This window comes from Vidua macroura, chromosome 5, assembly GCF_024509145.1.
Source record: "Vidua macroura isolate BioBank_ID:100142 chromosome 5, ASM2450914v1, whole genome shotgun sequence".
NCBI lineage: Eukaryota > Metazoa > Chordata > Aves > Passeriformes > Viduidae > Vidua > Vidua macroura.
In genome coordinates, this window is record NC_071575.1 from 73,025,042 (window position 1) to 73,039,175 (window position 14,134).

Sequence of the window (14,134 nt, forward strand, 5' to 3'; positions counted from 1 at the left end):
GATGTGGGAATGGGGAGATGGGAATGGGGAGATGGGAATGGGGGAGATGGGAATGGGGGGACGTGGGAATGGGGAATGGAAATGGGGGGATGGGAATGGGGGAGATGGGAATGGGGAGATGGGAATGGGGAGATGGGAATGGGGAATGGGAATGGGGGATGTGGGAATGGGGAATGGGAATGGGGAGATGTGGGAATGGGTCCTAGGGGGGTCAGGGATAGGAATGGGTGCAGGAGGGGACAGGGATGGGGGGGACAGGGATAGGGGACATGCCGTGGGAGGACAGGTGAAGGGTGGTGGGAGGGATAAAGACAGGGGACAAGGGATGGGGGGACAGGGATGGGTTCTGGGGGGACACAGGGATGGCTGCAGGGGGGACACAGGGATGGGTTCTGGGGGGACAGGGGACACAGGGCCCGAGGGCCAGGATGTCACCTCCTGCCGGGACCCCGAGATGGGGCAGATCCCGGGGCTCCACCCGCCCCTCCCAAGGGATGACAGTGCCACACCGAGACGCGGCCGGGCGGGGCAGGACCCCCGCGCTCTGTCCCCACGCGGTGACCGCCACCCCCCGGAGCCACCCCCCCCCCTCCGCAGCCCGGCAGAGCGCGGTGCCCTCCCGGGAAAAGCGGGGGGGGGGGGGGGGGTCCCGAAATTCCCGAGGGCCCGCGGTTCCCTGGCAACGCCGGCGGCTGCGGCCGCTCCGCGCGCGGCTTCCCACGCACTGCGGCGGCGCGTGCGCGGCGACACGGGGACACCCCCGCGGCGACAGCGACACGGCCGGGGGGACACCCCCGGGGGAGCCCCGAGCCCGGGAAAAATGGGGGGGACACGGCCTGGGGGTGGGCACTGGGGACGGAGAACTCCGGGGGGGAGGGGACAGTGACCCAAGGGGGAGGGGACAGTGACCCAAGGGGAGGGGACAGTGACCTCAGGGGGGAGCAAGGGACAATGACCCAAACGAGGGAAAAGGGACAGAGATCTCGGGGGGATGGGGACAGTGACCACGGAAGGGAAGGGACAATGACCCAAGGAGGGGAAAGGGACAATGACCCAAGCGGGGGAAGGGACACAGATCTCGGGGGGATGGGGACAATGACCACAGAAGGGAGGGGACAGTGACCTCAGGTGGGGGCAAGGGACAATGACCCAAGGAGGGGAAAGGGACAATGACCCAAGCGAGGGAAAAAGGACAGAGATCTCGGGGGGATGGGGACAGTGACCACAGAAGAGAAGGGACAGTGACCCAAGGAGGGGAAAGGGACAGTGACCCAAGGGGAGGAAAGGGGACAGTGACCCCGGGAGGGGGCATGGGGGACGGGGACAGCGACCCCGAGGGAAAAGGGACACGGACGGCGGGCGGCAAGGGGACACCTGGGCCAGCCCGGCCTCACCTGGGTGCCCGGGGCCGTCAGGTTGAGGGTGGTGGGGCGGTGCTTCTGCGTCTCCTCCAGGGCGGGCGAGGGGATGGGCGAGGCCGAGGGGGACGGCGGCGCCTCCAGCTCGTTGCCTTCCTCCTCCTCCTCTTCCTCGTCGTCGTCGTCGTCGTCGTCGTTGTCGTCGATCATCTCGAACTCCTGGAAGTCGTCCTGGAAGGTGCACACGGGGTGCGGCTGCTCCCCGCGCTCCAGCACCAGGCAGTCCTGCGGGTGGCAGCGTGTCAGGGGCGTGGGGACAGCCGCGGGCCACCCGCCCTGCCACCGAGGGGGTGGCAGCGCCCCCAGTCCCCTGTGGGGTGTCCTAGGTGGGACAAGGGACGCCCGGCTCGTCCCCTTTGCCTCAGCAGCCACAGAGCCACCAAAGCCACCGCTGCGGGTGAGTCGCGGCAGCCCGGTGTCCCCAGAGCCCCCGCGGTGTCCCCAAGGGCCACCGCACCTTCTCGTAGTGGTCCGAGTCGTAGTTGAGGCCGATGCCGCAGTCGTCCGTGATCTCCGACAGGTCCTCGTCATCGAACTCCTCCAGGCTGATGTCCTGGGGGGGCCTGGGGACAGCGGGGACACAGCTCAGGGACAGCCCGGCCGGCCCCTCATGGCACCCGGAGAGCAAAGTGGCACCACGGGGACATCCGTCCGTGTATGGGTGGCACTCCCGGCGTGGCAGCGCCAGGGACAGGGCACCAGGACACTGTCACCTCTGGTGCCACACGGACATGGCACCAAATCCTGTCACCTCTGGTGCCACACGGACATGGCACCACAGCCCTGTCACCTCTGGTGCCACACGGGCATGGCACCAGGACACTGTCACCTCTTGTGCCACACGGGCATGGCACCAGGACACTGTCACCTCTGGTGCCACACGGGCATGGCACCAGGACACTGTCACCTCTTGTGCCACACGGGCATGGCACCACAGCCTTGTCACCCCTGGTGCCACACGGGCATGGCACCAGGACACTGTCACCTCTGGTGCCACACAGGCATGGCACCACAGCCCTGTCACCCCTGGTGCCACACGGGCATGGCACCAGGACACTGTCACCTCTTGTGCCACACGGGCATGGCACCACAGCCTTGTCACCCCTGGTGCCACACGGGCATGGCACCAGGACACTGTCACCTCTGGTGCCACACGGGCATGGCACCAGGACACTGTCACCCCTGGTGCCACACGGGCATGGCACCAGGACACTGTCACCTCTGGTGCCACACGGGCATGGCACCACAGCCTTGTCACCCCTGGTGCCACACGGACATGGCACCACAGCCTTGTCACCCCTGGTGCCACACGGGCATGGCACCACAGCCCTGTCACCCCTGGTGCCACACGGGCATGGCACCACAGCCCTGTCACCCCTGGTGCCACACGGGCATGGCACCACAGCCCTGTCACCCCTGGGTGCTGGCACAGGACAGCCAGAGGGACATGTGATCATAACACAGGGACATGGCACCAAATCCTGTCACCTCTTGTGCCACACGGGCATGGCACCAGGACATTGTCACCTCTGGTGCTACACAAACATGGCACCAAACCCTGTCACCCCTGGGTGCCAACATAAGAGAACCACAAGGACATGTCACTACAACCCTGTCACCTCTGGTGTCACATGGACGTGTCACCATAATCCTGCCACCCCTTGGTGCTGACACAGTTAACCACAGGAACATGGCACCACAACCCTGTCACCCCTGGTGCCAGCATGGGACAACCACAGGTACGTGTCACCATAACACAGGGACATGGCACTACAACCCTGTCACCTCTGGTGCCACATGGACATGGCACCAGGACATTGTCACCTCTGGTGCCACATGGACATGGCACCACAGCCCTGTCACCCCTGGGTGCCACACGGACATGGCACCAGGACATTGTCACCTCTGGTGCCACATGGACATGGCACCACAGCCCTGTCACCCCTGGGTGCTGGCACAGGACAGCCAGAGGGACCTGTGACCATAACACAGGGACATGGCACCAAATCCTGTCACCTCTGGCATCACAAGGACATCACCATAACCCTGTCACCCCTGGAAGCCACATGGACATGTCACCATAACCCTGTCACCCCTGGTGCCAGCATGGGACAGCCACAGGCACGTGTCACCGTAACACAGGGACATGGCACCACAGCCCTGTCACCTCTGGTGCCACATGGATGTGGCACCACAACCCTGTCAGCCCTGGGTGCCACATGGACATGGCACCACACCCCTGTCACCTCTGGTGCCATACGGACATGACACCGCCACCCTGTCACCCCTGGGTGCCACATGGACATGTCATCACTCCCCTGTCACCCCTGGGTGCCACACGGACATGGCACCAGGACATTGTCACCTCTGGTGCCACACGGACATGGCATCACAACCCTGTCACCCCTGGGTGCCACACGGACATGGCACCAGGACATTGTCACCTCTGGTGCCACACGGACATGGCATCACAACCCTGTCACCCCTGGGTGCCACACAGTCATGTCACCACAGCCCTGTCACCCCTGGGTGCCACATGGACATGGCACCAGGACATTGTCACCTCTGATGCCACACGGACATGGCATCACAGCCCTGTCACCCCTGGGTGCTGGCACAGGACAGCGACAGGGCCACGTCACCACGCGGCTGTCACCACGCGGTGGCACCGGCTGGGCGGAGGTGCCGAGGCCACCACACGTCCCAAATTCCCGGCTCGGCAGAATCCCCGGAGCCGAGGTGGGGAGGGGACGGTCACCAGGTTTGGGGTGACCTGTGCTGCTGGGGGGGGGTCACTGGGGGGGGGGCACGGCTGGGGGTGACAAAGAGGAGCCAGGCTGTGACACCCCGAGGGGCCCTGAGCGCATTCCCAGGGAACGGGGGTGCCATGGAAACCGGCGGCTCCTGCGGGAACAACGGAACGGAGAGAAATCCCCAAATCCCGGCAGGGCTTGGGGTGGGAAAACAGAAACTGGGGCTGGGGGGGGGCTCGCTGAGGTGGGAGGTATGGCCTGGGGGTCACCGGGACCCTCTGGTCACCCTCCCTCGGGCTGGGGACACCGAGGGTCCCCATCCCAGTCCTAAGGGTATGTGGCAGTGTCTGGGTGTCACCGGGACCCTCAGGTCACCCTCCCTGGGGTTGGGGACACCGAGGGTCCCCATCCCAGTCCTAAGGGTATGTGGCAGTGTCTGGGTGTCACCGGGACCCTCAGGTCACCCTCCCTGGGGTTGGGGACACCCAGGGTCCCCCATCCCGGTCCCAAGGGTGCCTGGGTGCCACTGGGACCCTCAGGTCACCCTCCCTGGGGCTGGGGACACCCGGGGTCCCCCATCCCGGTCCCAAGGGTGCCTGGGTGCCACCGGCACCCTCAGGTCACCCTCCCCGGGGTTGGGGACACGTAGGACCATCCCCAGGGGACTGTGGCAGCAGCCAGGTGTCAGTAGGACCCTCTGCCACCTTCCATGGGGCTGGGGACACGCAGGACCCCCCAGCTTGTCCCCAGGAGGGTGTGGCAGCACCTGGATGCCAGCAGGACCCTTTTTCCATGGCGCTGGGGACACGCAGGACCCCCAGCTTGTCCCCAGGGGGGTGTGGCAGCACCTGGGCACCAGTGGGACGCTGTGCCCACCCTCCGTGGGGTTGGGGACAGCCAGGTGGGCTCGGGCAGGCGCGGGGGCTCAGCCCGCGGGGTGGCAGCAGGGTCAGAGCCCAGAGGGGCGCAGGGCTGTCCCCTGTCCCCCCCGCGGTGCAGCCGCTCCCGCTCCCGATTCCCCGGCAGGAAGATTCCCCTAATCCCATAATTCCCAGAAGTAGGGCACGGCCGCGCCGAATCCGCGCAGATTTGGGGCAAAAGCGGCAGAAACGGAGACGGGGCCGGGGGCTGCGGCGGGAACGGGGCCGAGCGGGACCCCAAAGGATCCCGCACGGGAGAGGGGAGCCCTGGGGCTGTGGGGTGAAGGGTCCCGGGGTGTTGGGGAGCGCAGCCTTTTGGGGTGCAGAGCCCCGGGACATTGGGATGTAAAGGACTTCGGGGTGCAGAGCCCTGGCGTGTAGGGGAACAGAAATTTTGGGGTTCAGAAGCCTTTGGGGTGCTGAGCTATGGGATGTCGAGGTGCAGAACCCTTTGGGGTTCAGAACCCTTTGGGGTTTCAGGGTGTCAAACTCTGAGGTCTTGGGGAGCAGAACGTTTTTGGGGTGCAGAGCCCTTTGGAGTGAAGAGCCTGTTGGGCTATAGGGTCAGAGTCTGGGGTATTGGGGAAAAGAGCCCCGGGGTTTTGGGGTGCAGAACCCCAGGCTGGCGGGGAGCAGAGTCCTGGGGTGTCAGGGAGCAGAGCCCTGTGGGGTGCAGAGCCCTTTGGAGTGAAGAGCCTGTTGGGCTATAGGGTCAGAGTCTGGGGTATTGGGGAAAAGAGCCCCGGGGTTTTGGGGTGCAGAACCCCAGGCTGGCGGGGAGCAGAGTCCTGGGGTGTCAGGGAGCAGAGCCCTGTGGGGTGCAGAGCCCTGTGGGGTGCAGAGCCCAGGATGTTGGGGTGCAGAGCCCTTTGGGTCACAGCGACCTGATTTGCTGGGGAGGAGAAACCTTTTGGGGTGCAGAGCCCCAGGGTGCTGAGGAGCAGAGTCTTGGGGTGTCGGGGAGCAGAACCTTTTGGGGTGCAGATCCCAGGATGTCGGGGAGCAGAGCCCTACGGGGTACAGAGCCCAGGGGTGTTGGGGACCAGATCCCTGGGATGTTGGGGTGCAGATCCCATGATGTTGGGGTGCAGAGCCCAGGATATTGGGGTGCAGAGCCCTACGGGGTGCAGATCCCAGGATGTCGGGGTGCAGATTTCAGGATATTGGGGTGCAGAGCCCTAGGGGGTGTTGGGGTGCAGATCCCAGGATGTTGGGGTGTAGAGCCCTACGGGGTGCAGATCCCAGGATTTTGGGGTGCAGGGCCCTAGGGGGTGCAGAGCCCAGGGGTGTTGGGGTGCAGTTCCCAGGATGCCGGGGTGCAGATCCCAGGATATTGGAGTGCAGAGCCCTAGGGGGTGTTGGGGTGCAGATCCCAGGATTTTGGGGTGCAGAGCCCTAGGGGGTGCAGAGCCCAGGGGTGTTGGGGTGCAGATCCCAGGATTTTGGGGTGCAGAGCCCTAGGGGGTGCAGAGCCCAGGGGTGTTGGGGTGCAGATCCCAGGATATTGGGGTGCAGAGCCCTAGGGAGTGTTGGGGTGCAGATCCTAGGATTTTGGGGTGCAGAGCCCTAGGGGGTGCAGAGCCATCTCCCCAACCCCACGGAATATCGGGGGCTGCCCCCCCGCAGGAAGAACCCGGGACCCTCTGCTGTCCCCGGGGTCTTAGGGGGTCCTGTGGGCACACAGGGGGGACAGGGACAGCGGGGCTGAGTCCTCCTGGGGTGGGGACCTCGGGGTCCTCTCCTGTACCCCTGGACCCTCCTCACTGGGGGAGCAGCTCCTGCTCCTGGCTGGGGGACACGGGGATGGGATGGGATGGGATGGGATGGGATGGGATGGGGACACTGCAGTGGGGTGGGGACACTGTGGTGGGATGGGAATGACAGGGAGGGACGGGGATACTGCTTTGGGTTGGGATGGTCACATGGGGTGGGAATGGCACAGTGGGATGGGGTGGTCACAGTGGGATGGGGACGCTGTGGTGGGGTGGGACCAGCAGCGAGAGCCCACCCAGTCCCACGATCTCCCCGATGGGACCCCTGGGGACCGGGCTGGGGACATGGGGCCATGGGCGCAGGGACGCAGCGCCGGGGATGAGCAGCGGGAACGAGGACAGTGCCCGTCCCCACCTTGGGGACACTCCCGGGGCCGGCTGGGACCGAGGGACAGGAGCGGAGCCGAGGGCGGGGCAGCGCCGGGGGTCTCACCCAGCCCCGCACACGCACAGAGGACCGGGAAGGAACCTGCAGGACCCCCGCCCGCTACGGCATCCCGGTGACCCCAGTGCCACCACCCCGAGCGGGAGGGGACCCCAAAGGGGCCCAGCGTCACCTGGCGGGGGGCACGGGGCCGGGAGGGCTGGGCCGGGCAGGGGACAGCGGCGGTGCCAGCGCTGCCAGGGCCGGGCTCCCCGGGGAGCGCCGCGGGCGGCGCAGGCCCCGGGCGGGTGGAATTTCCTCATCCCTGCCAGCCCCGCTCCCTGCGCACTGCCCGGGAGGCGGCTCGGAGCGCCGGGAAGGGACCCCCACAGCGGCCGGGGAAGGGACCCGACTGCTCCCAGAGCCGGCTCTGACCCTGTGGTCACCCCAAATTGGGGACCGGGGGCTCCTGACAGGCACCTGGGGCTGGCACGGCCCGAGCGGGAGGTGGGAGCCATCCCAAGGCCCGGCTGCGGGTGCGCCTGGAATTCCCACATCGAGCATTCCCACATCGAGGGAGCGTTCCCAGCCCATTCCGGCCTCTCCCTCTCCGGCCAGGGGGTCCCACCCCACCGGCCACCCCAAGCCGGGCTGGGCACCCCCTCCCCGCGGCTCCTTAGGAAAGGCACAGCCGGATTCGGGCCCTCCGTCACCATTCCCGGCTGGATCTCGGGATGCTCGGGGGAGACCCGAGCGCAGCCACAGCAGCCCCAGGGATCGGCCCCGGATTTTGGGATGGCTCCGTGCGCAGCTCCCGCTCCCCGGACCGGGCCCGGCTGCCCCAGGGCCCGGCCCGGGGCCGAGCAGCCCCAGCGAGGCCGTGGCGTCCCCTCCCTGCGCCACCGCGGGCAGGGACAGCCCGGGGAAGGGGACAGCCCGGGGACGGGGACATCCTGGGGACGGGGATGCTTAGGGAAGGGGGACATCCCGGGGATGGAGATGCTCAGAGGAGGGGACATCCCGGGGATGGAGATGCTCAGAGGAAGGGACATCCTGGTGACGGGGACATCCTGGGGACGGCGATGCTCAGAGGAGGGGACATCCTGGGGACAGGGACACCCCAGAGAAGGGGAGCCCTGCCCAGCACAGGCCACGGCCACCCAAGGGCACGTCCCGCAGCCTCGCTGTCCCCTGCTCCTCTCTCCGCAGCTCCCGCATCCCCGGGGCCCTCTCCAGGTGCCCCTCACCGCCGCCTCCTGCCCTTCCCATTCCCCTGCCGGGCGTCTCGGCCCCGCAGTGCGCCAGCCCGGCCCGCGGCCCGCACCCCGACCCCCGCACCCCCGCACCCCGACCCCGCACCCCGACCCCGCACCCCCGCACCCCGCCAAGGTCAGGCGCGGGGCGGGCCCGGCCGCGTCCCCTCCCCGCGGGACCCCCGGCGGCCCTGCGGGAAGGTGACCGATGCCGGGGCCCCGGTGCGGCGTCCCGGCTGCGGGAACCCCCCGGCATCCCCCCGGCCGCGCCGAGCCTCGGGGGGTGCTGAGCCCCCGGCCCCCCCGCCCCATTCCCGTCCCCGTCCCCGTCCCCATCCCGGGGCCGCTGCGGCGCCTCGGGAGAGACAAAGAGGCGGCGGCGGCTCCTCCCGCAGCGGCCCCGGGATGCGGCGGCCCCGGGGGGAACCGGAGGCCGGGGGGGCTCCGCGCCCCGGCGAGGGGAAGGGGACGGAGGGGACCCCCGCGCCCCCCGCCCGCAGGGAGCGGCCGCGGTGCGCCGGGGGCTGGATGGCCGCGGCCGGCGGAGGCTGCGCCGTTAATCGCGGGAAGGGCCGCGGCGGGGCGGGGGGCGGCAGGAGCCCCCCCGGTCCCGCATCCCAAGGTGAACGAACGGGCGGCGGGAGCGGCGGGGCGGGGGGGGGGGGGGGGACACCGGGGTGCGGGCCCGGTGCAAGGGCGGGACAGCGGGAGGGGAAGGGCAGCGCGACCCCGCATCCCCCCCGCGCATCCCCCGCGCATCGCCCGCGCATGGCCCCCCGCTCACCGGCAGCCGGGCGGGGAGAGCGAGTGGAAGGTGGAGAGCGAGAACATCTCGGCGCGATCCGCCATTTTCTCCGGCCGGGGCTGCGCCGGACTGCGGAGCTGCGGGAGCGCGGGGGGAGCGGCGGGAGGAGCTGCGGGAGCGGCGGGGGAGCGGCGGGAGGAGCCGCGGGATGGGGGGGGACGGCGGGCGGGAGGAGCTGCGGGAACGGGGGGGAGAGGGAGGAGGAGCTGCGGGAAAACGGGAGAGAGGGAGGAGGAGCTGCGGGAAAACGGGGGAGAGGGGCGGGAGCAGCTGCGGGAGCCGCGGGGGGAGAGGGAGGAGCCGGGAGGGGCGGGGGCGGCGGGAGGGAGGGAGGGAGAGGGAGGGATGGGATGGGATGGGATGGGATGGGATGGGATGGGATGGGATGGGATGGGATGGGAAGAGGGGCGGTCCTGGACGGGGGGGGGGGGTCTAGAGAAGGAGGGGTCTGGGGGTGTGGGATGGGACTGGGGGAGTTATGGGAATGGGGGTGGGATAGGGAGGGAATGGGGAGGGGTCCTGGGGGGGGCGGGGGGGGGAATCTCCGGAGGGGAGGGGAAAGAAGGGAAGGGAAGGGAAGGGAAGGGAAGGGAAGGGAAGGGAAGGGAAGGGAAGGGAAGGGAAGGGAAGGGAAGGGAAGGGAAGGGAAGGGAAGGGAAGGGAAGGGAAGGGAAGGGAAGGGAAGGGAAGGAGCTTTGGGATTGGGTGGGATCGGGGGGGGACAGGGGGTCTGTAGGGACAGGGGGTCAGTAGGGGGCCAGAGAGTCTATAGGACACCAGGGGTTTTAGAGTGGGGTCAGGGGGTCTATAGGAGGGCTCGAGGGTCTGTAGTGGGGCCAGAGGGTTTATAGGGTGGTCAGGAGGTCTAAAGGGTTTCGGGGATTCTGTAATAGGGCAGGGCAGGGTGGTCAGGGGGTCTGTGGGGGGCAGGGCGGTTTATAGGGTGGTCGGGGGTCTGTAGGGGGGCAGGGTGGTTTATAGGGTGGTCGGGGGTCTGTAGGGGGGCAGGGCGGTTTATAGAGGGGTCGGGGGTCTGTAGGGGGGCAGGGTGGTTTATAGGGCGGTCGGGGGTCCGTAGTGGGGCAGGGCGGTTTATAGGGTGGTCAGGGGGTGTGTAGGGGTTTCAGGGGCTCTGTAGGGGGGCAGGGCGGTTTATAGGGTGGTCGGGGGTCTGTAGGGGGGCAGGGCGGTTTATAGGGTGGTGGGGGGTCTGTAGGGGGGCAGGGCGGTTTATAGGGTGGTCGGGGGTCTGTAGGGGGGCAGGGCGGTTTATAGGGTGGTCGGGGGTCTGTAGGGGGGCAGGGCGGTTTATAGGGTGGTCGGGGGTCTGTAGGGGGTGCGGGGCGCTGTAGGGGCGGTGACAGGGCCGGGAGCGGAGCTGTCCGCGGTGCTGAACGAGCGAGAGGGGAACGGGGCTGTATGGGGGGGCAGAGGGTCTGTAGGGGATCGGGGGTCTATAGGGGATCGGGGGTCTATAGGAGATCAGGGCTCTATAGGGGATCGGGGGTCTATAGGGGATCAGGGGTCTGTAGGGGATCGGGGGTTTATAGGGGATCAGGGGTCTGTAGGGGATCAGGGGTCTGTAGGGGACCGGGGGGGCTATTTGGGGATCAGGGCTCTATAGGGGATCGGGGGTCTATAGGGGATCAGGGGTCTGTAGGGGATCGGGGGGGCTCTATAGGGGATCAGAGGCGTCTATAGGGGATCGGGGGGTCTATATGGGGGCCAGGGCTCTATAGGGGATCGGGGGTCTATAGGGGATCCGGGGGGGGGGACATAAGGGGGTCAGGGCTCTATAGGGGATCGGGGGGGCTATGGGGGGTCAGGGCTCTATAGGGGATCGGGGGTCTATAGGGGATCGGGGCTCTCTGGGGGGTCAGGGCTCTATAGGGGATCAGGGGGGCTATAGGGGGTCAGGGCTCTGTAGGGGATCGGGGCTCTGTAGGGGATCGGGGGTCTATAGGGGATCGGGGGGTTATAAGAGGGTCAGGGGTCTGTAGGGGATCGGGGCTCTGTAGGGGATCGGGGGTCTATGGGGGGTCAGGGCTCTATAGGGGATCGGGGGTCTATAGGGCATCAGGGCTCTATAGGGGATCGGGGGGTTATAAGGGGGTCAGGGTTCTGTAGGGGATCGGGGGGGTTATAAGGGGGTCAGGGCTCTATAGGGGATCGGGGGTCTATGGGGGGTCAGGGCTCTATAGGGGATCGGGGGTCTATGGGGGGTCAGGGCTCTATAGGGGACCGGGGGTCTATGGGGGGTCAGGGCTCTATAGCGGACCGGGGGTCTCTATAGGGGATCGGGCCCTATGGGGCGCTCTATAGGGTCGCTCCCTGGGGCCGCTGGTGGGGCGGGCGCCGCGCAGGGACCGAGCGGAGCTGTCCGTGGTGCTGAGGGCCGGGAGCGGACAGACAGAGCCGGGAGCGGACAGACAGAGCCGGGAGCGGACAGACAGCGCCGGGAGCGGACAGACAGCGCCGGGAGCGGACAGACAGAGCTGGGAGGGGACAGACAGAGCCGGGAGCGGACAGACAGCAACGGGAGCGGACAGACAGCTCCGGGAGCGGACAGACAGCACCGGGAGCGGACAGACAGAGCCGGGAGCGGACAGACAGAGCCGGGAGCGGACAGCGGCCGCCGCCGGGGGCCGGAGGGGACGGGCGGGAGCGGGGAGGGGACACCAGGGACGGTCCCAGTTCGGGGGGCGGGCAATGGGACCCCCGCACTGCCACCCGTGGGATGTGGGGTGCCTCAGTGTCCCCCAATTCCCTTAGTGCCACCCCCTGTGTCCCCAATTCCCTCAGTGTGTCCCCCCCAGTGTCCCCCAGTTCCCTCAGTGTCCCCCCGTGTCCCCAGTTCCCTCAGTGTCCCCAATTCCCTCAGTGTCCCCTCAGTGTCCCCCAGTTCCCTCCGTGTCCCCCCGTGTCCCCAGTTCCCTCAGTGTCCCCCAATTCCCTCAGTGTCCCCAATTCCCTCAGTGTCCCCCAGTGTCCCCAATTCCCAGTGTCCCCCAATTCCCAGTGTCCCCAATTCCCTCAGTGTCCCCTCAGTGTCCCCCAGTTCCCTCCGTGTCCCCCCGTGTCCCCAGTTCCCTCAGTGTCCCCCAATTCCCTCAGTGTCCCCAATTCCCTCAGTGTCCCCCAGTGTCCCCAATTCCCAGTGTCCCCCAATTCCCAGTGTCCCCCAATTCCCTCAGTGTCCCCAGTTCCCTCAGTGTCCCCCCGTGTCCCCAAGCGAGGCCGAGGCCCCTTTGGTGCCCCCACAGGGCCCAGGGGACACCCAGAGCTCTCCAGGGCACCCCAAACCCTCCCGGGGCCCACTCCTGCCTGCCCCCATTCCCATTCCCATCCAACCCAATGTTCCCAGTTTCCATCCCAGCATTCCCAGTTTTCACCCCTTTCCCACTCCTATCTTCACCTCAGCATTCCCATTCCCATCTCAATCCCAACATTCCCATTCCCAGTTTCCATCCCAACTTTCCCATCTTCATCCCAACTTTCCCATCTTCATCCCAACATTCCCATTTCCAGTTTCCACCCCAACATTCCCACTCCCATCTCCGTTCCTTTGGGGTTTTGGGGCACGGCCCTGCCCCAGCAGGGATTTGGGGTTCCAGGAGCTCCCCCCGGGGTGTTTGAGCCCCATTCCATGGGGAAAACATTCCCTAAAAACCGAGCAGGATCTTCCCAAGCCCAGGGATTCCCAAACTCCCAGCGGGAATTGTGGCTTTAAGGGACTTCAAAGGATTTCCAAGGATAAGCTGGGCTCGATGCTCCTTTAGGATTCCACTTGGGATGTTCCAGGATTCCTGTGGCCCCTGCCTGGCCCTGACCCCCTTTCCATGGAAAAATGATCCCAAATATCCCCATTGGCCCATGCTGAAGCTGCTCCTCTTCTCCCAGGGCTCATTCCCTGGATAGCCGGGATGTGCTGGGAATTCTCATGGGGGTGTGAGCACAGAATTCCCAGATTATTGAGGCTGGGAAAGAATTCCAAGGGCACCGAGTCCCAGCTGGGCCCGATCCCAGCCCTGAGTGGAATTCTGGGAATTCCTTGGACGCCTCCAGGGATGGGCACCCCAAAGCTCCCCGGGCAGCCCCTGCCGAGGCCCGAGCCCCTTTCCATGGAAAATGATCCCAAATCTCCGAGCTGAGCCTGCCTGGCCCAGGCTGAGGCCGCTCCCTCTGTTCCCGGGGCTCATTCCCTGGAGCAGATCCCGATCCCCGCTGGCTCCTGGCAGGAGCTGGGCAGAGCCAGAAGGACATTCCCGATCCCTGCCCCGATGGCAGCAGAGCTGCCCTGGCCCCGATCCCGGGGCAGATCCCGCTTTTCCCGGCCTCTCCCCGCACGGATCCCCGGCAGCCCCTGCCCAGCCCAGGGGGGCTCGGGGGCCCTTCCCGAGGCACTGCCGGCATTCCATGGGCAAGGATCCCACAATTCCCCAGTCCTGGCCTGGTTTGGGTGGGAAGGACCCCCCGGCCCATCCCGAGGATCCCCGGGATCCAGGAGATCCCACGGGCACAGCCCAGGAAGTTTTCCAAGCGTTTCCGTTCCCAGGATCCGTCAATTCCACCCCGGGCTGATCCCAAACCTTCAGCTCCCGGAATGGATCCCGAGGATCCACCTGGACCCGCCAAAGCTCCGAAAAACGGGAGAAATTCCCGCTGGGACAACCCAGCCTGAGGAAAATCCATCCATTCAATCCTTCCCGCCTTCCTCATCCCGAGTTTTCCCCCATCCCTCTCACTTCCAGCCGAGTCCTTCCCACGGAGCCGCGGGCTCTCCTCATTCCCAAACCCCAAATCCCCAAATCCCCAAATCCCGGCCCCTCTCCCCCATCCAACCTCCGCC

The 14,134-nt window shown here is 67.0% G+C and overlaps 1 protein-coding gene across 1 annotated transcript in view; it reads right to left on the reverse strand.

Annotated features, from left to right (window-relative positions):
* The window catches only part of MAPK8IP2 (mitogen-activated protein kinase 8 interacting protein 2), a 34,356-nt gene extending 24,938 nt beyond the window's left edge, over positions 1-9,418 (reverse strand). The window contains exons 1-3 of the mRNA XM_053978336.1: positions 9,265-9,418; positions 1,876-1,981; positions 1,395-1,643 (exon numbers count right to left, since the gene is read on the reverse strand). Of these exons, the coding sequence (XP_053834311.1) occupies positions 1,395-1,643; positions 1,876-1,981; positions 9,265-9,329 (420 nt within the window). The 5' untranslated portion in view covers positions 9,330-9,418. The remainder of the gene's footprint in view (positions 1-1,394; positions 1,644-1,875; positions 1,982-9,264) is intronic.
* Positions 9,419-14,134: the final 4,716 nt, after the last annotated feature.